This window comes from Hypoxylon trugodes (assembly GCF_022578975.1).
Source record: "Hypoxylon trugodes strain CBS 135444 unplaced genomic scaffold F4822scaffold_4, whole genome shotgun sequence".
NCBI lineage: Eukaryota > Fungi > Ascomycota > Sordariomycetes > Xylariales > Hypoxylaceae > Hypoxylon > Hypoxylon trugodes.
Genome location: NW_026250019.1, coordinates 1,592,364 through 1,614,132, shown reverse-complemented (window position 1 = coordinate 1,614,132; position 21,769 = coordinate 1,592,364). Strand labels below are relative to the sequence as shown.

Here is a 21,769-nt window from a genome sequence, read left to right as displayed (position 1 = left end):
TCCGGTGTTATTGGCTATAGGTATAGAAATATATTATACTCGGGTTGTCTACCGACGTCATAGAGATTCTTCCTCGTGAATTCCCAATGGCCGTAATAGATGGATCACGATTTGAATGCGAATGAAAGATGGTATTCACGAAATAATTTTGACGATCACGCTTATCAATGCCTTTTCTTGCATCTAGACTGAGTCTCCGTTGACCTTTGAGCCTAATGTAAGGTTGACTTTGAATTTTACTCTTGGTTTTGAGCTTCGAGAATTCCGATGCGAAAACATTAGAAAGTAAACTTTTACTACAGCAAACCTGCTTAATTACCAATTATCTTGGTAGACTAATTCGGAGTTCTATAATGACATCGGGGTAGTTGAAACGCCACGAAAGTAAGTAGCGCGATCAACGAGCGCTGTTAGACAATTCTAATTCAATCACAGGCCAAAAAGACTTCTGAATGGTGGCCGTTGTTGCTCATCGGATGCTGGATTATGGTGGCTTATGATTCCGGGTGCCGATCCGTGACGTGAGTCAAGGCTGAGACAAACATAATCATTGATGAGGAGGTCATTTCAATCTCCATAGATTTGACCTGGCAGCCTGGTATCCTGGGCCGAAACGGTCATCGTAAACGTTGATTATGATTCCGCGGACGCAAAGACCGTCAACAAACTGTGCGCTTCTTTTGGGAATAACTAGATTTGCTTTGTGGATTGGTGTTTGTTGGTTGGAAAAAACCTGGATAAAGGTCGTGTGGTTTGTGTACGCTAGTCGCTAGATGGTTTAGATGGTTTAGTGATGCTTGACAAAAGAATGCCGGAGATGGTTGAAGGTGAATGTGAATGTATCCAAGCGGGGATGATTGATGGAGAGTTTTGCGCCCGCGTAGTTTTGGGCGTAGTTGTAGTTGATGATAAGAGGGAATTTCTAAGCCCGTGACTCGTTCACTCGTGAGACCAGACCGCCGTAATAGCGATGAGAAGGATCCTCATTTTCTCATTGTAGAATAGCAAAGTTGCTTCATAAGCGCGTGGAAATTTGGTTGTATTGTTGGATTCCGAGCTACCCAAGTTGGCTTGTCTGATTATTGGTTTGATCGAACGAAGCAACCCCCTTGCGGCATTTGTATGGGGTCCGTCCTCCCACACAATCCGGCGTTCTGACCAGATATCCATGAAGCATTTTTCCTTTTTCATTTCCCTCACGAGACGTATTGCATGTAGGTACCTATGTAGGTAGGTAGGGTTAGGCAGAATTGACGGTATTAAGGAGGATTCGTCATGTCTGATGGGAATACTTGCGAGTAATGTACTCGTAATGTATGTTTAAAAATGCTGGCTCACTAGATTGGGATCGTGGACCATTGACTGACTTGAGTGACTAAACTTGGCGAAAGATCGGTCTCTTCGTTCCGCGCGATGCGTAAATAAACGAAGGGGACATCCATGGGTTTCTTGATCATCAGCCCCATTACTTGGTTGGGCTCATTTACCGCATGACAGGAGGACAAACGATGTCAGCCGGCGATACAAAAAAGTATCATTGCTATGCTATGCTATGCTAGGTAGGCTGCTGCTTGGGCTAGCCGGTTAGGTAGACAGGCAACTAGGTCAGGTAGGCTAGGGGGGCTGAGTACTATACCGATACGCCTGCGCACGCATTCCTTCTTATTGTGTGGGCGGTTTGAATCAAGGGATATTTGTTGTTGTCTTGAAAATGCGATAAATGCGATACCATGTTATTCTGTACCTACTGTGTCATATCGGATCATACCATACCAATACTAGCAAGTCATGGATGTCCTGACTTTTTTTGCTCTCTTATCAACTACCCAAGTGGGTAATAAAATTTCATTCGTTTCGCACCGTACCAGGTAGGATGAACGATATTGATTTGCTTGAATTCAAGCGAAAAAAGGAACTGAACGGAGAAGTTCGGGGGAGGGATGGTGATGGGAAAACCAAAAAAAGGATGAAATAGGTTTAGATCGACGCAAACGGAATGGCTTCAAAATCAAAATCTGTACTTATTTGTATGTACGGTACATCGGGGAGAGTAGTAGAGCGGAATAATAGAATGAAATAAAGTATTGGGGTTTCTGCTAGTCGTACCGTTCTAGTTGTGTGGAGGTGTAAAAGATACTTGGCTATCAAAGTAGAGTACATGTGATACATCCTGGTGGCCCCCCTTTTTAAGAAGTATAATCGGCTGGGAGGTCTCGACTATTTAATTTTTTCGAAGCCCTGGAGGATTTCTCACCGGGGGGCTCCACACGTGACGCGGAATAGAACCTTGGAACCTTTTGAAGGTGGTCCTTGCACCACCAAAGCTTGGATTTTCTTCGCGACGAGCTGGATGTTGAGCCATGTCCTCCTACTGCGAGAGAGAGCAGCAGCCGCCCTGGAAGGCCGTTTTAAAAAAGATTGTACAGTTTAAGCTGCCCCAAAAACTATTACACACCAACGAGCACAATGGCTGCCCCCGTATTTCATAATTTGACCCTGCCATCATCGCACCCTCATCTCTATTTCCCCATTCCCATCCCATGATAATAATTATTTACATTAGCCCTCGCATCACCATCACCATCACCATCACCATCACCATCACCATCATCACTTATACCCTCACCATCCACGTTTAAACACCCCAAACGTAGGATCACGATCACCGCATCCCCCGTCGTTGCCTATCACCAAGCAACGCGCGCGCACACTGTCTAGGGCGCGCACATTGGTACATTGGCAAGCAAAGCAAAGCACTTGGACATTGCCACGACGCCTCCCCTAGGACAAGAAGCGCTTTGGACGTCGGAATCTCGGTGGATACACCTCGCACTTTGCTAGGTTGATGACCTTACCCAACCTAAACTAAATAACAAAGTGCACCATCCACCATCCCACCAAGCGTTTTTCCCGGAAAGATCTCACAATCTCACACTTAACACCTTTTCCACTTCTTTCTATTTACCTCAACACCAACAAATCATCACCACCACCATCGCAGCCACGATAAAGCGTCATCTATTATCATCATCATCTTACACGTCGTCATGCCTACGCCAAGCAAGAACTCTTCCTCCAGTAAGGAGAAGGATCGGCGAAAATCTGCCGGAAAATCTTCTGCCCTTGTCACGTTGCGCGTCCCGTCCATCAAACTTAGAAAGATTGTCGACCCGTTATCTGTCAAGGAAGAATCGCCCGTGAAGGAATCGCCTCCCGAGTCGATAAAAGCCCCAAGCGAGCCAGCACCGGCCGTGCCGAATGGCGACAACCCTTCGCCCTCGAGCCCCGGCACACCAGCCGCCGCTGGGACGCCATCGCAAGCCCCTATGGGGCCACCAACAGAGGCACCGAAGAAGAAAGGTGTGAAGAGAAGCGCTGCGGGAGCGAATGGCTCGGACCCGACAGCAAAGATTCGGGGCAAGCCCGGCCCCAAGAAGAAGCCCAGACTGTAAGTTGAATACAATGCATCAACAATCACGGAACCCAACTACTGAATTGCAATTGCCCTACAAGGCTGGCACCCATAAAATTTTATTGGTTTTGTCAATCCATTTCCTGTCCATCTACTAATTGTATCTAACAGAGACGATGGCACCATCGACCCCACCGGCAAGACCAATGGAGGTACCTATCATAAACTTGGGCCAAAGGCGAATCAAGGCGCTATTAACGCTGGGTTACGCGCACTCGATCGGTCAGGTGCACCCTGTCGCAAGTGGAATAGGGGAGGCTTTAGGGTTAAGAGCTTCACTGGTGTCATTTGGGAGATCCCTCGATGGACCGCACCACCCAAGCCCAAGCCTCAGGCCACACCCGAGGAACCTGCTGCCTCAGCCGAGAGCAGCAATAAGGAGAATAAGGATGGCAGTCAAATGAAGAGCGAGAACAGCACCAGTCATGCTGATGGTGAGCAACGAAGCATACCTCCGAGTATCAATGCTAGCTCACCAGCTCCTACGCCTGTGGTTGCTGCTTCTTAAGTGACACATCACATTAATAAGAGTCATTTCGATAGCTACTGGGGACCTGCAATCCTTGGCATAGGATTGCGGTATTAGGTCGAGGAAAAGCATGGCGTTTAGGGCTGGAATTAGCATTGTCGGCTGAGAGCTAGTCATTGATTCCAGCGCACTTCACGAGGGTTAAGGAAGTATTTGCTCTGGGGGCTACGACGTCGTCACTTAGTCTAGATGGAAACCTTAGATTCATTTAATCATATGGCGTTAACGGAAAAGGGGGAAGCCAACTGTATATTATGTCTTACTGGCGTTGCGGCTAAAATCATCGAGGCCATTACGGATCAATTAACAGGCAAATACATACACATATCTCCATGTTCTTTACCTGCGTATCTTAGAGAATAGGAGGTTTTCGCTCGACCGGCTCACGTGCCCGGCCACCTCCGGGCGACTCTCATGAGTTGCATTATCTACATATACCTATATGATTACCATGCTTATCACTGAATTGAGGTGAACTATCAAAGCAATAGTGAGCACGAGTTTATTGTGGGATGCGGGTTTGCCCTGACTACTATAATTTTTTCAATATTTTCGCCAGACTACAAGTTGTTTGTGGCATACGAAACCAACCCCTTAAATTTCGGCGAATTTTAAAGTCAAATTTGCTGTTATTTTGTGCTTGGGCGATAAGAATGGATGGCAATATGGAAGATCCGGAACTCGAAGACTCATTTTCGTGTGAATTTATAAGCAGTGAGAGGAAGAATGTATCCGGAGTTCCCTTTGATAAAATGTACTGTAGTCCGTGATCATCCGTCAGGTTGAGAATGAGTACATGCGATGAGAGCGGGCCATTAAATCGACCCCTCGTCCGTCATACATAGGTGCTGATAATGCATCCAACTCATACAAAAGATGCAATGCAAGGCAATATTTGCATCATTTGGCTTGACATTGGTAACATTTCGTCCCTACTACGGCATCCGAATGAGCTAAATAATAGCCACGTCTACTCCATAGTAAGTACTTAATGTATGCTGTACAATTTACCCACTCACAATTTGGACGATAACCTCAACTTGTGACAAGTAGAAATAAGTAAGTAAGCAGACGTGGTCTTATAAATTTGCATTATATAAGAGTATAAGGGGCAACTTCAAGGTACCTGACGCTGTGTGACCTGGAGATATTATAATTCTTACAGGCAACGGAAGTATCGAAAGATGTACATTTACTTTTAAGAACCTTGGAAGCTGGCGATACTTGCCAGAAAACGACCGGAAGGAACTTGAGAGGAACTCCAGGTTTTAGCGTAGCGGCTATTACAAAAATGGTAGTCATGGTGTAACTGCTACCCACTCATTATCGATTGGCGTTTGAATATTCTAGGTACCTTCACTATGTTCAGACCATACAATTGGTACAGTATCAGCAATATCTGGGTACCTCTGACTACAGCAGGAATGTACCCATACTTCTGCATACATACGTTATCTCTCTTTCTAGGGTCAAGTTTAAACACCTGGGCAACGACGTCCGTGACCTCGTGATTGATACATGTATCTAAGTTTCTAAGCGTCCAAGTGTCTAAGTGTCTACCATCCAGATTTCTCCATTCAAGAGACCTTTTTAGTCTTTCTCCACAACGAAACCTATCACCATTCGATATCACTTTCGATATCATTGCTGCCCATTTTCATATACGCACAAGCCAGGTTTGGGGGAAACCGATTCCAACGATAGCGAAGCTTCTTCGGCGATTAATTCCATGGTCAACTAAAATTATGAATGCTGGTCATGACATATAACCTAGTTATTTCATAAGAGGCGTCCTCTTTTTTTCACGTGGACACCGAAACCATCTCTTCCGATCAAAAAGCATCATTCGGTAAAACCTAACTTAGGTACCTTACCTTTTACTTTACATTGCCTTATTATAGGTTATACTCGTTTGTCTCTTCAACGATTCACGGTCGCGAATATCCCTTCCGCGCTCTTTCCATCTCGCCCTGCATCAACTCGGTTGGTGTATCCTGGGGGCCAATAAAGGGTACTCGGCGAGTTCCTGATCTTCCTTCGTCCCTGCTGGGATTCAGCTTGAACTTAGGTCGATTATGGCAAATCCCTTCCAACATGGTTCCGCTGGCTTCAATCCGGATGTATCCCATACGAGTTTCCTTCCCCGCTACCGCAATTCTTCCTATGCGTCCGTAGCACCCGGCACTACTGGAGGTTTCGCACCTTCGTCGCATTCGCCGCTCAACCGCCTCTCCTATCTCCTCAACCCCCCTTACGAATTGACGTCCGACCTCTACGCCGCAAATCCCTCTTCCCAGAGATACAGTCACAATATGGACACCGATATGAATAATAATGGGGTGGATGGGGGGGCATCGACTATGCAATGCCGTGCCCCGCGATTACCGCCGTTTTCAAGAGCTTTCGAGCCAGTCATGTACGATGAAGCTGCGGAAGGTGTTCATACGAATGGACACAAGAAGAATGGGTTTTTTACGCCATCTTACCTCAAAGGCTCGAATTATATGCAAAGACTAGAGGAAGCGCAGAAGGCGAAACAAGCACAAAAAGACATACAACAACAATCGAGAAACGAGTTACCAGTGGGCGTTACAACGACGGGTTCTCTAGCGAATAAGCCACCGGCATCTCATCTGGGGATGACATACGATTTGATCGAACGAGCCCCCGCCCCTGAAGACGACGACTCTGTACCACCCATACCTACGAAATGGAACAAGGACGATAAACATGCTTCACTGGAGGTGCTAGCGGATGGCTACGAGGTAAAATACGCTGCGAGCCGGAATTCGAGAGAGCAAGATCATGAGACTTGTGCGATCCGGGCAGATCATCCAATGCCGTGGCAAGCCGGTATCTACTATTTTGAGGTTACGCTTTTATCGAGGAGACGAGACGAGTATGTGATAGGTGGCCTCCTTTACTCTCGGTAATTTCTAACTTGAGTGATAGTAGCACCACGGTTTGTATAGGGTTTTCATCCAAGAACGTTCCGTTAATACGCCCCCCGGGCTGGGAACCTGAATCGTGGGGCTATCACGGCGATGATGGCGATATCTATTCGGGACAAAACGTTGGCAAAGCCTACGAAGGCGGTAGCTTTGGACCGCACGACATCATCGGGTGCGGCGTCAACTTTATGACCCGTGAAGCATTTTTCACCAAAAACGGACAAAACTATAGTAAGTATCTTCATGCACGAATGCAAATCTTTCGCTCCTGGTTTTCGGGTCTATTTTAACGCTGTGAATAGAAACCGCATTTCGAGATATAAAAGGAGATCTTTACCCTACGGTTGGCATGAAAAAGGCGGGGGAACATATCAGTGTCAATTTCGGCCAAAAACCGTTCGCTTTCGGTATTGACAGCCTAGTAACGGTAATATTTTGCGATCCGAGCCAAATTTCTCCAAATAATTATAGCTAACGACTAGCCACAGGGAGAACAAGCAAAAATCAATGCTGCAATCAGAAGAACAAAGTAAGCAAACCCGTTCGTAAGTACCACAGTGAGAAAGATTACTTACGGTTTTTAGTATCGAGAGATTAGTATCACCTCCTCTAGGCGAGACGGAATTAATTCAACAACTAGTAAGCCAATATGCTCCCAAAAGTGATATCCCATTTTGGCTTACAAAGTACACTAGGTCCTGCAATTTTTACAACATGATGGTTACGTTGAGACAGCCCGGGCGTTTGCTGAGGAAATCCATGCCGAGAAGCAGTCTCTACGGATTGACCAGCGAACGCCTATACCAGGTATCAACATCAAAGATGACGAAGATGCTCATCACAGACAACGTACGTGTAATATGTAGTCCCGATGAGCTTTGTACTGACAAAATCAGGCATTCGAAGAGCTATTCTCGAGGGCGATATTGAAAAGGCTTTAAAATACACTAGGAGTTTTTACCCACTTGTATTGGCCGAAAATCGCGAGGTATCCTTCAAGCTGCAGTGCCGGAAATTTATCGAAATGGTACGGAAATCTGCTGAACTAAGCCATGCGAGCGCCAAGAAGAGCAATGGACATTCATTTGATGACACCCCTAACAAGATGGACGTCGATGGAAATGGCTTTCAAGACCAGATGGAGGAGGACAACCTAGAGCCACAAACAGACCAAGATCAACTCCTTACGGAAGCCATTGAATATGGTCAAGAACTGCAGGAAAAATTCAAAAACGAATCGAACCGTGAAATCACCAAGACACTAGACGAGGTTTTCTCACTTCTAGCATACTCGGATCCGCTCCAAGCCAAGGAGGTTTCACACCTATTAGACCGTAAAGGCAGGGTGGCTGTCGCTGAAGAACTCAACTCGGCGATACTTTGTAAGTTTGATCTTTTGCTATCAATACGAATAAAAATAACTGACCGGCTTTTATAGCGTCTTTAGGCAAGTCATCAAGGTCGGCGTTAGAAAATCTCTACGGCCAAACGAGTGTGCTATTGGATTACCTGCGTGTGGACGGCGGACCAGGTTCTCTAGTCAGTATTCAATCCATTATCGATGAGGTGCCTAAGTTGCAGCCTTTTTAGACGAAGGACGTCTGGCTTAGGTTATTATCATGATCGTTTGTGCGAAATAATTAGCGGTTGATTTCGCCAGCTCTACCGATGTTCTCTCCGAGTCGTGAATTAGCAGATATAGAATACAGGACTCAATTACTCGAACTCGACCATGTTCAATTTCTAGTTCATACGAAGGCGTTTATATCGGAGTTTCCCGGCTTCTTGGTTCTAGCCTCCTGGTCATTTTTGAGTAGTCAGCATTGTCTATTTCGGTATCCAGGAGATTTTAGCCTTTGGGATGTTGTCTGCCTTGTTGTATCGAGGGCGACTTGTTTCCTACCTTCCATATGGAGGACCACTAAAAGGATACCGAACTTAGGAGAACCTAATATTCAACCCTATGATTATAGTCGTCGACATTTTTGCTCACTGCTGACGGGGACCTTCTCGAGGAAGTGACGTTGCTTTGTCATAGATTGGAATGGGGATGGCGACACAAGCATGGGATGGTAGGGAGGCAGGCTTTATTGATTTATTCGGCGTCCCTTTCCTTTTCTTTCATGTGTGGGTTACACAAGTTTGTCTCTTCTCCCCTCTTCCCTCTAGGCATCTCCTCATTCCTCCTTAAGTTGGAGAGGATTTCACCATAAGTGGATTCTAGGCTCCCTTCCCCGGTTATTAGGTGTGTTACCTCTATGAGCAGCAGGACGGATCAGATTAGATCAGAAGCGCCCCGGAAGTATGTGGTGGTGTAATTGGTATACCCAACTCAACGAACAAAGCCAACCAGGAGTTATTAACTGTCAAGTACCTACTTTGGTAACTGGTGGTGGATGTACAAATGCGCATATTGCTACCCACGATGCTGTTCATAGGCGAATAGACTTCTTTATAGCAACTAGCAACTTAAAAGAAAGCAACCAAAATAACCACCCATACAGACTAAATTGGCAATAATTAATCTAGGTACCTAGCATGTGCAATTCCGAGATAACTAGATCCGTCATATTCTTCACCGAATAGGCCCTTCTCGATTAGAATCGAAAATAGAGATTCATGTAATATATCACGAATCGAGAAATGCATTACAACCTCCTACCTATCTTTCTTCACTTCGCTCCTTCAAAATCGGGATGACATTTCAATATACCACACCATAAACAGACCATATTCACGGCATACAAAATGTGAGAACTGATATATCTGTTCGTTGGAGTAGTAAAAGCAGTTACCATAAACCCCCAACTTTGGCAATCGAGATCGATCTAATTAAACCCCAATTTCTATTCGTGCCGGAAGAATAGGAAAACGGGACTTTCCTTGTAGGTTTTCTTTTTATTTGGATATAGGATGGGATGGGATGGGATTTATGCGGCCATACATAGTCACGCGCGCGCGAAAGTATTTCTACTACATGTATTTCCACAATCCCCAACCCAATCCTAGACCCCAAAATCCCAATTCCTCCGCATGCACTGCAAGTACTGTCACGGTGAAACAACAGGAACAGAAATGTATAGGGCAATATTAGGCAGCTGCGCCGAGTCGTTGCGCGGTGCAGTGTGGGCCAGCTTATATTGATTTGATTAGGAAGAAGAAAAAAAGAATCGAGATCGAGATCTCAATTCTTACGTCTATTTCTGTGGTGATTGGTTATGACTCCTTTCTCTCTTTCTTTGTTTGTCCACGCCTGCCTGTCTGCCCGCCCGTCCTGCTTACCTAGCCGTGGAAGCCAAGCCCTATCCCGTTCTATCCGCATAGTAGTAGAGCAAAGCAGTAACGCAAAAGTAATAGTCTTGTCCCATCCCATTCCCACGCATGCATATCATGACCATGAGGAAAGAAAATTTTTGTTGTGGTCGTTGTAACCGCCCCCCTCCAATTCTGGCCTCCCACACTTTCGGCGTGGGCGCTGCAGCAAGCGAGCTTGCATTGGATCGAATCGGGCTTCGCGAATCGTATCGTGCCGCAGATTGCAACCGTACCAACAACCCTCCATCCCCCTTACCGCCCCCGTTGCGCACACATAATTGATCGTGAAATGTAGCGACGGGAGGCAGTGATAGCAAACAAAAATTAGGTCAATAGCTATTAAGCCCTATATCACTTTATGCTCAAAGGATATCTCCCTTTGCGATTGCAAATGCCTCAGTAAACAACCCCTGTCTCCCACTAGTGATAAAATGCCTCGACTTTTTCCGAATTATACCGAGAGTTGGGTGCGGAGATTTTTGGTCGAAGGTCATCGTGGTGTAGTTCGTGGGGGAAAAAGGAGGGGAGAGAAAAGCCAAGCGCCTAACGTCATCATCATTGATGTTCATCTTCCCCCCGAAAATGCTAAAATGCCAAATCCGTAAAAATATCGCACGCAACAAAGAGCAATAATAAAAGGTTCGGCGCTTCCAGCTCACTAGGCCCCCTTCCTCTTCGCACGTATCGCATACAGCGTAGTTGAACGAACTAAGGTTTAACGCAACCATGGAAATGAAAGAAGAAATGTATTAAGAAGGTATAGTTGTTGTAACGTAGTAGTAACTGAATCTCATCGGGAGCGCTAGAGATGTGGGGGAGAGGAAGGGATGTGAAGACTGGATGTACACCAAGGCCAATTACGATATCGCTATGCCTTCGAGGTCCCGCATCAGCACCGCCATCTGAGCTCGTTTCGCGGCTTCTGCCACGAGGTTCAAATCTCGGATGAATGCATCTGTACTCGGTGCCTTTTGTGCTGCCGGGGGAGGTGGCGCAAAGTTTTGCGTTGTCGAGTGACTCGTTACTGTTGTCGTGGAGGGGAGTTGGCGGTGTGCCATGCTGGGAGATGAGATTGGGGCGTCCATGTCGTTGGGTTGTAGATAGGCTGTAGTGTAGGAGATTTTATTCTCCTAGTGACCTCCGATGAGAATGTGGAGATATGTAGTCGAGTAGATTTTGAATATTCCTTGGCACGTTTGCTGCCTTGAGATCCCTCGGTGTGAGGAGAAGTTGTGACTCGAAATAATAGCTTTCGTTTGCAAGGCAAACTTGACTTTGTATTGTGGGCTGTGGGTTGTGGTGTCTCGGTGACCCTTAGATGTACACAAAGATCGTGTACTGCTCGATCTTACAGTATTTGGTGGAGAGCAGAGTACTGGATGGTGTGATACCGTACGACAGGTGAAGAATTACCTGTAACTGTCTGTGTAATAGAAGGGTAGGGTTTATAGGGGTCGACGACAAAGATGTCAGAGTATCAGTAGTGAAGTTCTCGTAAGGTTGAAAACTTGAAGACGTAAGAAAAAGAAGAATGAATAGTCCTCGGGATTCGGTGGGTTGGCAGAAGGACTTATTAAGGGCTAGTTCGTTCACGTTGAGCCAGGTTGGTCGATCAAGACGCAACGGAAGCCTGCACTAAGGCGGTGACGAAATGTGCGCGAATGAAGATGGTCAAGTTTCGCAATTCCCTCTTATGGAAGAATGAGAAAGTGGGATGAGTTGGAGAAATGATGAAGATTGTTTCCTCTTTTTGTTACCTTGGGTTGAGTAAGAAAAGTATTAAAATAATAAATAAATAGATAAAAAAAAAAGGTTAAAGGGTAACGTGGGGATTTTTCTAGTGTAAGAAAAGAAGCACCCGAGGTATTTTGAAAGAGACGCCGTAGTAACCTTAAGGGTAGTAAAAGTAACGAGGTATCCAAGTATCGTGATCAAGTCTTTTTTTTTTCTTTGTAGCGTAGCCTGATAACCAAATAAGAAAAGGGTGGATGTACATGTATGGATGGTGGCCCTATTACTGTAGTGACCCCCAATTTTGAGTGTCAATAGATTTGAGACTAGGGATCCCTAACCAGCCTTAATTTTTAGTAGCGGAGTCGGTTACCAAGGTGCAGCCAATGCGTATAATGCGTACCAGTGTATGCAGATTATTCGACCGGGCTGGAGCTGCACGGAAGGGTCAAGAATCAATATTGAGTACACCATCAACCCATCCAATATAATCGACGATAGTGCTGATGAGGGGAAATGCATATAGGGACCGGTGCAGTGCTCAGGCGAAATCCGAAGGGTGATATTAAACGCACGCTTGCGACCTTGCTTGCGACCTTGCGACCTCGCAACCTCGGCGTTTATATCGTTAGATACTTACTGTAAGTATTTATTGGATTGGTGGTGATGATTCCGACTTGGTGGAGACCAAATCCCGTCCTAGGCCTCACCCTTATCATACGTACTATCACTAGTATAGTAAACCGACGAAGCTAGGCGAAGCCGTAAAGATTTGCACCAACCGGAGATTAAGATCGTGGTCGCGGACTGCCTATCTGGGTATTTACTAGGATTTTAAGTGAAGGAGGAGAAAAAACGACTAGGTTGATGAGATAAAGAAGGGAGTTTTGAAAAGTTTCAAAAGACAAGTCAAAGTCAAAGAATCAATTAAATTAGGGGAAGTCAAATGCCTAGGTACAGTACCTATGTACCTAAATAATCAGTCGCCTAATCACAAGTCATAAACCATAAACCATAACTCCAGGCACCGATTTAGACGATTACTGTTTCGGCGCCATACGCAACTACCTCCTAAAACTAATTCAAAGTATATTCCTAGGCACTAATGCATCTACCATCCTTAAATGGCTACATGCTTATGTCTAGTATTACATGCAATATAAATTGTCCACCTACCTGCTGTCGGTTCTTTACAACTACAATAAATGTATCGGTGAGCTAACCATAAATATACACCTACCTCTTGTACATACGGAAGGTGAACATCCCACTCAAGCCACTGTAACATGAGTACAATGCAGCCAGGGCGAGATCGCAAATGCTACCTTACGGTACCTTGACAATGGAACATGATGTTCTTCAGGTCCCTCGGGTCCTTCGAGTCCCTCAACTTCCCCTCTGATCCCCCCAAAATGCCCCTCACTCATCTTAGATCCTATTAGTGACACTCTACATCATCGTACATCTAAACTTGGATTTAGCAGCGGGTGGTTTCCAAAGTTCCTTGGTTGATCTCGTTGACCATGTCTAGAAACAGCACTGGTCCGTCCTCCGCTCGAATCCGCTTGGATAGCATCTATGATGTAAATGACCAGATAAACAGATTTGATCTATCCAGAGTTACATATACCCGTCTATTCTCAATTACTCTAGATCTACTAGCGGTTTCGGTAGTCCCAGGTAGTCGGATGAACGGCTCGCGCACCGGCAAGAACAGTGAATCGATCAAAGCGGTTTAATGTCATGGTGTTCTAGTCTGACTCTATCGCAATTCCCCGCTTCGTCGATGTATCTTTCCACCGGAAGGGCAGAAGAACTGGACTGTTCCAACGGCTGTATGTTCTATGAATTTCTCTTGGCAGCGGGACAACGGGACTTTACGCGACGTTCTCGAAGAATTGCGAATAAGCACCGAAGCTATCATGGTGTCTTATCAAGACAAACAATTCCGCAATTGGCATCGTCGGCATTTGATTCTTACTGTGAATTAAGAATAGAATGAGCTGATAAGTTGATGCCCAATTCTTTAAACTGGACAATGGGAATGAATGAGAATCATTTACGTGGCAGCGTGGCTTTCGGTATGTATTTTTATTATTTTTCTTATTTTTCTGGAGATTAAACTGCTCAATGCTTAATTCTTGATTCTTACAGCTTGTACAGGCGCGGGACGGGACCCCCAATTTTCAATGTCCGCACCGTTTCCCCCCACGGATAGAAAATGAAATAGAATTTCCACCCCGCAATATGCCCCAGACTTCTGGAAGTTTGCACCATGTCGAAATTGGCTTGTGATCGGCACTCTCCTACTTCCGTGTGAATCCTTCGACGCATCTTGTGCATCGTAAGTTCGTGCCTGAAATCGGTCAGTGCCAAGGATGTTGATATCAACAGTGGATGCCGTACTTCCAAGTTGTTTGCTTGATGATGTTATCTTAACGCACCGTCGGTTTTTTAGATCCTTTAAGGACCATCTATGTACTACATCGGGACAATGGATCGTACCTCGGAACACTTAAGGACCCTGAAAAAGCTACACCCCCACATGATAACAGAGTCTAGCGAGCTTAGTACTGGGAAACGTGAATTTGCCGGAATCTCGTTAAATCTTCGGTAGATCTTAGTAGATTTGATCTTATCGACTATATCGATAAGATATGAGGTTTCCTGTTGGGTCTTAACTTTTACCTTAGGTAAGCTAGGTAGCCTCCGTAGAACTTTCAACTTTTTGGAGCTCTACACTTGGGAGTTCTCAATTGCGAAAAGAGACGCAAGTCTAGGGGAGATCAATAAATGTACCAGGTCGGACTTAATCAGACGGAGATTCCGTATATCTAAATCGGCGATCTCGACATAACAATTACTCCGAGTCGACACCGAAATTCCTGTCATGTCGTCAGAGACGTCTAATACTGCGCCAAGTACTCGCCCGCCCTTCACGTCAGGGTGGTTGGCTATACCGTCTCCTTTAGCCCGACTATTCAAGAAATTCCCGCTCCTCACATACCCTCCTAATGAACTTCCCACTCGATCGGCTAGTACTAGAGATGTCGCAACTCTATACGTATTCATATCAGACCAATATGCTTTGAAAGGTCTACCAAGCTTCAACCCGTCTTGTCTGAAATGGCAAGTATGTTATATACATAATCACCCCGCCATATTCTATAGCTAACCACCAAATTAGACCTTTCTCAAGCTAGCCGGAGTCGAGTTCCAAGTAGCGCCTTCGAATAACCATGCCTCTCCTACCGGCGCCCTACCGTTTCTGATTCCCCCATCGAATACCAGCAATCCCTCTGCGCATATCCCTATACCTTCCAACAAACTTGAAAAATATGCAGCCGAGAAGGGTACATCTGAAATACCCGATGTATCCAACCTAAAACTCGAAGCCTACGAGTCGCTCCTTGATTATCGGATACGAAACGCCTGGCTCTATTCATTATATCTATCCCGCCCCAATTCCGCTCTTCTTTCGCAGCTTTATGTCGAGCCTATTTCTACTTCACAACCCATAAGGGCGACAATTCTGTACCAATTGCGCCACGCGGCGGAAGCCGAAATATTAAAGTCCACCGGTACACATGTAGTAAACTCGAGGGCATTATATCGAGGAGCAAGAGAAGCTTTTGAGGCATTATCGACGGTGCTAGGCGAGGAGGAATGGTTCTTTGGAGTGCCAGAACCGACATTATTCGATGCGGCGGTATTCGCATATACCTACCTTTTACTCGATGACAGATTTACTTGGGAAGATCCTCGATTAAGGGAGATCGTGAAGGAATTCCCAATATTGATCGAACATCGCAACAGGATATTGCACAGATGTTGGGGTATACAAAAGGCCAAGAAACACAGCAATTTACAAAGGCCTATGGCTTGAACTATACGATACTAATTCTTCGACCATTTAGTGTTGGAATAGCCTACAAATATTGGGCTGATACATGTACGAATTACGAAATGGTTCTGGAAATAAGCAATATACCCCTTTTTAAACAGTATCCCATATGGATCACCGGTTTTACTAACTACTGAACGATCACTCGCTACGCCGTTAGTGTTCAAGACATACGATACGCCTATTCTTGGCATCTACCCGTGTTTCACTCAGTTGTTAGGTAAAAGGGATGGTCTATCTAGGCACGAATATCTATTAATGTCTTATGCATGAAGTCATGTCTTTCATTCACAGGAATATTCTAAGATCAAGCTCTATGCTAACATCCCATTAATTGCCGACGAAAAGACACGACCTGTCAAGAAAATTATACGGCCGTCCTCTCTGCACAGGACAACATTCCTATGCTCCTTGCCCCCTAGATACGTCTAGGTCTGCTCGATGTTAGAAATAAGTTTCTGCGCGTCTCTCTTACATCTCATAGCGTGAACATTGTCTTCCCTGACGTCCTCAAAAGGCGAGTAGTGCACGTTGAATAACTCGTCTATGAGCTCATCATCGTCTGACTCCGAAACATAATCGTTCTCTTCGCTCTCCTTTTCTGGGTTTGGCCCTCCCGATGAGCCGCAGCCGCCTGCGCCTATGAAAATTTCCTCCTCCTCGGTTGACATTGTGTTCGGTATAGATAGGTACTAGTTAGTAGAATTGAAATCGCGAATATCAGATTTGAGGGTTACTAATATTGTTGTAGTTTTGGTGGAGTGAAATTGGAGAAGTTATCTACACCATTATATGTGAATTCAATCTAGCTACATTCAGAATGCTTGTGGCAGAAGATATTCATCGTTCTTGTCGTGTCAAAGGTAACAATGAACATGTTCCTTTCAGTGCCAAACTAGTCCTAATATGCTTACCAAATTACTATACAGTAAGATAACAATGTTCTCGCCCTGAATCATTTAAACTCATAAGATATAGACAGACTTGCCCTCTTTAGCTAGGTGAGTTCCGGTATCCACGAAATGACCGCTTCCAATTTCATCTGATACATTGCCTTACGTAGGAAAGTGAGAAGGGTTCCAAATTAGCAGCTTACTAACATCCAGTCGTGCTCAGAACCAGGGATTCCACCTGCGTATAGTGTGTAATTTCTCGGCGCTGCTACTGCATACCGTAAGCCAGTCATTCTTGCTGGTCTGTTGCCACGAGACGTTATTCTCCTGGCCCAGACACCGATAACAGTTCCAGCCATACGCTTCGGCATACAAGTCAAGCAACTCTTCTTTTTCAAGTTGCTGCCATCCATCCAAGCTTAACACCACACTCTCCTCGCAGGCAACGACTTCGAATATGGACGGTCCTGTACGACGAGAGCAGATTATGCAACATGCCCTGCCTGGTTCTGATGCTGGCGGGTGCGGGGGAAGATCTTGTTTGTGTAGATGTCGCGACTCATGAGTTAGACTTCCTAGCTTGGTCTCGCCTGACGGGTCATGGCGTTTCAAGCGATGTTGTTGCATCGCAACCCTTTTGGCCATTTGAATATCTAGCACAAAAGCTTTGACGAGAGCTAGTCTTTGAATCCTGGGGAATGGTGGCCACCGGCGTTCCCCTGCCAGCTTTTTCTTTCTATCTATAGCCTGTGTGACGATAAGCGGAAGTCCCTGAAGGAGTCTGAATAAAGTGAGAGTAGAGGCCCCATACCATCTCCGTCTGGAGTTTCTGCATCATCACTTCCTCCCGAAGTAGTGCATCTAAGGTGCGTCGCCAATCGAATGCGATAGATAGCCCATCATTTTCCACTTCTAGATCGACGATATCGGTATCATTGACAATGTAACCACCTGTCATGCCATTGTTCAGGATACCCTCGCCTAATCTCAAGTGGGCTACTCGGTTCTCGAAGCTGTACTGGTCCCATAATGTCCGGATCCCCTCTTTGTTCAACGAATTCGCCAGACCAGGTCCCAACGTCTGGAATCGAACCCGACGGATTCCGAGATTATCGTTGCCGGAATAGTTAGATAATCTATAGTCGATCTGACACCGCGGACCCGAGTATAGTGTGATAGTCAACTTGGGCACCCAATGACGTAGAAAATGGCGTTCGATGCGGCGCATCTGTCGTCTCGCCGTGTGCCGCAACGTGGTCCATTGGTATGCAGGGTCCTGGTCATATTCGTCCACCAAAAGGTCTAAGATCCGCTCTATCAGCTCCAGAGGGAGTCTTCCCCAGAGATGATCCGCTATGGGGGTCATGGTCATGGTCATGATGAGACGATGGGACGATCAACGAACGAATCAACTATCAGTCGTGCAAATATCCAGAGCACCCATCACCCCTAGCTAGCTCAGGGTGCGGTGATGGATAATAATATATGCTAGGGGAACATACGCGTAGTATGTAGTACCCACCGTCACAGGCTGGAAGTATAAGAGCGGTGCCTATTGGCTTCGCTTGCGTAGAGAAGCCTTATAAGCATGTCGGTATTTACGCGCAGGCTAAGATCGACAAGGTCTCCCGGTTTAGAATTGAACACATCCATCCATCCGGACGCGCCTCTCGAATACCTGGCGTGGGCATATTGGGCATCATGATGGATGGTGGTGGTGGTGGTAAGAAAACAATAAAAGGCCACAACATATAACGCCGCGCGTTACATTAATGACGAAGGGATAAGTCGGGCCCTTGGGGTAATGCTGTGCCGGCAATCATGCTCGAATTCCACCGAACCAATGAGTCAATATCCGGGTGGTCGTACTGCTTCTGACCATCCGGTAGATCGGCCCGTTTGTTGGTGTTCTAGGTTGTATATCCACAAGATCTCTGGAGTAGGCAGGTGTCCAGGTACAATCGCCCCGAAAATATTTCGTCCGACGCCGTTTATTTTCTTGTATATATAGAGCGCCCGTCCATTTCGGCTTTTTTGAAATATTTCAGTCTAGGCGGTTTTCTCGGGGCGGCTCAGGGATATTCTCTTCGTACCAAGCAATATGATCAGGGTTTATAAGATGTCCCCGATTAGGCCTGCTAAGTTGTAGAATTAATGGATACTTTTATGCTATAGCATCTTAAAAGAAGCTAGGGCTTATTGCTAATGTTCTGTTCTTGCAACGTGACAACGACGCCGGGTAACACCAATATAGATGCTAACCATTGAGAAACAATCTTGACATTGGGCTGAGGTCGGGTTAACATCTGATCTATCAGACTACATTTCTTATGATATTATAGTTCGATACCTTGACTGGATTGCTAAATACTTCACTTAAATATCCAAGTTTGTCGTTTGTCCCTAGAGTATCATAAATATTCGAGGGTAAATAAGATGGTTTCTATTTATCGTAAATCATCATAAGTATTGTCGTTTAACTGTACCTGACTTCAAAAAGTCGTAGAATCATAGTATACACTTTGGACCTGTAGCCTTGTCTATGTTGCAATTGGAAATGCTCGAGTCCCGTTTCCTCTGAGTTATACTCCTCGCCGTACGCCAGATCCATGCAGGGTAGGTTCATTTCAAGAATCAAAAATTTCATCCGTTTTCCCTTAAATTTCTTTCATTTCTTTATTTATTTCAATCCCGCCATAGCAACATTATGCATGGATCTCGCATCGTAATCAAAATCACCTCGGCCCTCCGGTCGACTTTCTTGGACACTTTCTCGTTGCGGCCTCACGCTAGCTTGTGAATGATTCCTTTTCCTCCGAGAGGCGGAACTGGATCCAGAATGTCTTCGATGATGTCTCTTCTCTTCCCTTTCGTGTCTCCTTTCTCCGATTACGCTCGCCGCTTCTGTTTGGATGCTTTCCGATGCGCTCATCTGAGTGTCTTCTCCGTCCGTCGTTGCTGATTGGGGCATTTTGGAAATCTTATTACCCTCCGCTGCCATTTCGCTTGCCTTGATGGTTTTGTACTCTTCCAGCGCCCTTCTCAGGATCTGGCGCATAAAGGCCTTGTTGACATTCCTCCGGACGCGGTCGAAGTAGCGCACCACATCACCAACAACCATGACTTGAGCATCGTGGTCGACATCAACGATATCAGCGTAATTTGCCCGAGAGTCCTCTTTTATGCGGAGCTTCCCCGGGCGCAGTTCAATTCCAACGGCTGAGTAGGGCAAGCGAGGACTCTCTGGTGCTGGATCACCATTGGCGAAGACGTACCCTTGCTGGAAATGATCAATTCCAGGCTTGGCAAACTCGTGTTTTCCGCCCACTGATATGGGTCTGATTTTTGGCCATGGTCAGTTAACGATGAAGATGGAAACCGGTTACTGGTGAAGCTGACACTCGTGATCTCCCCATGCTAAATAACGCCCGATTACCGAAACCGGGGGGGAAATAATTCGAAGAGAGTCGATGATACTAGTAAACCTGGGGGCACACCAAACGGAATCAAAGGATTTGGGTTTTTTTTCTTCCAACTTACATGCATGCGCAATGATGAGGAAATGTGTCGCTATGACGCAGGACGATGAATCGAGTGTATCCAAGGCATTTCCATTCCCACTCGAATTCTGGAGCATCGGCCCAGAGAAACTCGAAAACCTGCACACCGCCTTTATTTTAGCACATTTGTTCTCGAACTGGTGCTTTTGATGGATCATGGGAGACTCACGTCGCCTACTTGTAATTTGGATGCTGGCCCAATGTCGTATCCCTTAAGAGCTGCGGAAAAGAAAAATCAACGTCAGTAACCATTAGAAAAAATAAATAAATCCCACTTATGATAAGTCGAACCATGGTGAACAGTCTATGATTTCCCACATAAACTACGAATCAGCAACTTACTCAAAGGGTGCGCATCGGGGCCGTCTTGCGGCACTTCGGACGCATCGTCCCCATAGCCTGAATCACTTCTAATTGTTGCTTGATCGCGTAGTCCCATCTCTGACGAGACAGAAGAAGAACTAGAAGGAAGAGAAGAAAAGAGGGAAAAGGTCATTAAGAAGGGTTGGCCGATTTCGTTCGGAGTTATATTTTGGGGAAGAAGGGAGCGGTTGAGGGAGGGGGAATTCTCGCTAGAGTTGCTTAGTCCGTGTAAGTGATCAATGCAACCCCTTATTATTTGTCGGACTGGCGAGTCGGTGATGCTGCCCAACTCCATCAACTCCACCCAGATATGCACCCTCTGTGGTTGTTAATGGCTACGGCCAAAGATGAGGCTCCACCAAGCGCCGGTATCCTAGTCCAACGGTACAGGTGTCAGCCCAGAAAGACCCAGGGGGGCTAGGGCGACCTAGACGACCACCCGGGGATGAGGCGGCAAAGTGGAGCGTTGGATCCCTTCAGCTGGCCAGAGACGTTCGACCACATCGTCACCGCCATTTGGCGCCCGCCAACCCCAAACGATTTCCAGTTCCTGAGATAAGGCAATTTTAGCAAGACTCCTCGCACGGACAGATGACATTTTTCTTCTTTTCTCCCTTTCTTTTCCCCTTCTTGTTTTTGGTCCAAGCTCTCGAACTTTCTCCGTGATCGTATCCTGCGTATCCGATTACCATTCGATTCGACCGGAAGCATTCAAGACAAGCAAAAAAAGCTTGGACATCAGTCCCGCTGCGGGGACTTACGATTTACATACATACTACATACATATTTATGCGTTATCATGAAACGAGCGAGCCGTTCATCCATGATAGAAATGCCGATGAATGCGAGGCATGAATCCGCGCTTGTGGTACACTGACGTCAAATCCAAAGAACGTCGCCGGCGCCACGAGTGCATCGAGAGGCCCGGAATAGCCGATCGCGAGGGAATCGCATAGCCCGACCGGACCCTCTCATGGCCCCGCGCTGTCGGATCCGGAGTGCGTCGACGTGGTCAAATGCGTCACGACGATAGGTCCGTATGAAGTGTTAT

General features: G+C 46.0%; 5 protein-coding genes across 5 annotated transcripts; 3 read left to right on the top strand and 2 right to left on the bottom strand.

The window, feature by feature from the left end:
* The first annotated feature begins 2,739 nt into the window (after nucleotides 1-2,739).
* F4822DRAFT_210540 (DUF1711-domain-containing protein) lies at nucleotides 2,740-4,474 on the top strand. The gene is made up of 2 exons (XM_051453849.1): nucleotides 2,740-3,448; nucleotides 3,584-4,474. The coding sequence occupies exons 1-2, from the start codon at nucleotides 3,048-3,050 to the stop codon at nucleotides 3,978-3,980; spliced, it is 798 nt and encodes a 265-aa protein (XP_051315478.1). The 5' UTR covers nucleotides 2,740-3,047; the 3' UTR covers nucleotides 3,981-4,474.
* A 1,602-nt stretch (nucleotides 4,475-6,076) lies between these two features.
* On the top strand, nucleotides 6,077-9,115 carry F4822DRAFT_442907 (SPRY domain-containing protein; the record flags this gene model as incomplete). The annotated part of the gene is made up of 8 exons (XM_051463045.1): nucleotides 6,077-6,900; nucleotides 6,954-7,183; nucleotides 7,255-7,379; nucleotides 7,441-7,481; nucleotides 7,537-7,591; nucleotides 7,648-7,801; nucleotides 7,849-8,334; nucleotides 8,391-9,115. The coding sequence occupies 8 exons, from the start codon at nucleotides 6,077-6,079 to the stop codon at nucleotides 8,540-8,542; spliced, it is 2,067 nt and encodes a 688-aa protein (XP_051315477.1). The 3' UTR covers nucleotides 8,543-9,115.
* A 5,500-nt stretch (nucleotides 9,116-14,615) lies between these two features.
* On the top strand, nucleotides 14,616-15,890 carry F4822DRAFT_210226 (uncharacterized protein). The gene is made up of 2 exons (XM_051453847.1): nucleotides 14,616-15,131; nucleotides 15,186-15,890. Exons 1-2 carry the CDS (start codon nucleotides 14,889-14,891, stop codon nucleotides 15,882-15,884), a joined length of 942 nt encoding a protein of 313 aa, XP_051315476.1. The 5' UTR covers nucleotides 14,616-14,888; the 3' UTR covers nucleotides 15,885-15,890.
* Nucleotides 15,891-16,793: 903 nt separating this feature from the next.
* F4822DRAFT_210234 (uncharacterized protein) lies at nucleotides 16,794-18,386 on the bottom strand. The gene is made up of 2 exons (XM_051453848.1): nucleotides 17,607-18,386; nucleotides 16,794-17,542 (listed from the first exon to the last, which is right to left on the bottom strand). The coding sequence occupies exons 1-2, from the start codon at nucleotides 18,171-18,173 to the stop codon at nucleotides 17,015-17,017; spliced, it is 1,095 nt and encodes a 364-aa protein (XP_051315475.1). The 5' UTR covers nucleotides 18,174-18,386; the 3' UTR covers nucleotides 16,794-17,014.
* Nucleotides 18,387-19,215: 829 nt separating this feature from the next.
* Nucleotides 19,216-21,754, bottom strand: F4822DRAFT_399386 (uncharacterized protein). The gene is made up of 5 exons (XM_051457767.1): nucleotides 21,480-21,754; nucleotides 20,698-21,268; nucleotides 20,525-20,574; nucleotides 20,336-20,454; nucleotides 19,216-20,133 (listed from the first exon to the last, which is right to left on the bottom strand). The coding sequence occupies exons 2-5, from the start codon at nucleotides 21,011-21,013 to the stop codon at nucleotides 19,476-19,478; spliced, it is 1,143 nt and encodes a 380-aa protein (XP_051315474.1). The 5' UTR covers nucleotides 21,014-21,268; nucleotides 21,480-21,754; the 3' UTR covers nucleotides 19,216-19,475.
* Between the last annotated feature and the right edge of the window lie 15 nt (nucleotides 21,755-21,769).

Coding starts and splice junctions, on each gene's coding strand:
- F4822DRAFT_210540 (XM_051453849.1), top strand. CDS start 3,048: ATGCCTACGCCAAGCAAGAACTCTTCCTCCAGTAAGGAGAAGGATCGG. Junction 3,449..3,583: donor CCCAAGAAGAAGCCCAGACT/GTAAGTTGAATA, acceptor TGTATCTAACAG/AGACGATGGCACCATCGACC.
- F4822DRAFT_210226 (XM_051453847.1), top strand. CDS start 14,889: ATGTCGTCAGAGACGTCTAATACTGCGCCAAGTACTCGCCCGCCCTTC. Junction 15,132..15,185: donor CGTCTTGTCTGAAATGGCAA/GTATGTTATATA, acceptor CCACCAAATTAG/ACCTTTCTCAAGCTAGCCGG.
- F4822DRAFT_210234 (XM_051453848.1), bottom strand. CDS start 18,173: ATGACCATGACCATGACCCCCATAGCGGATCATCTCTGGGGAAGACTC. Junction 17,543..17,606: donor AGAAACTCCAGACGGAGATG/GTATGGGGCCTC, acceptor ATCGTCACACAG/GCTATAGATAGAAAGAAAAA.
- F4822DRAFT_399386 (XM_051457767.1), bottom strand. CDS start 21,013: ATGGAGTTGGGCAGCATCACCGACTCGCCAGTCCGACAAATAATAAGG. Junction 20,575..20,697: donor CCCCGATGCGCACCCTTTGA/GTAAGTTGCTGA, acceptor TCTTTTCCGCAG/CTCTTAAGGGATACGACATT. Junction 20,455..20,524: donor CCAAATTACAAGTAGGCGAC/GTGAGTCTCCCA, acceptor GGCGGTGTGCAG/GTTTTCGAGTTTCTCTGGGC.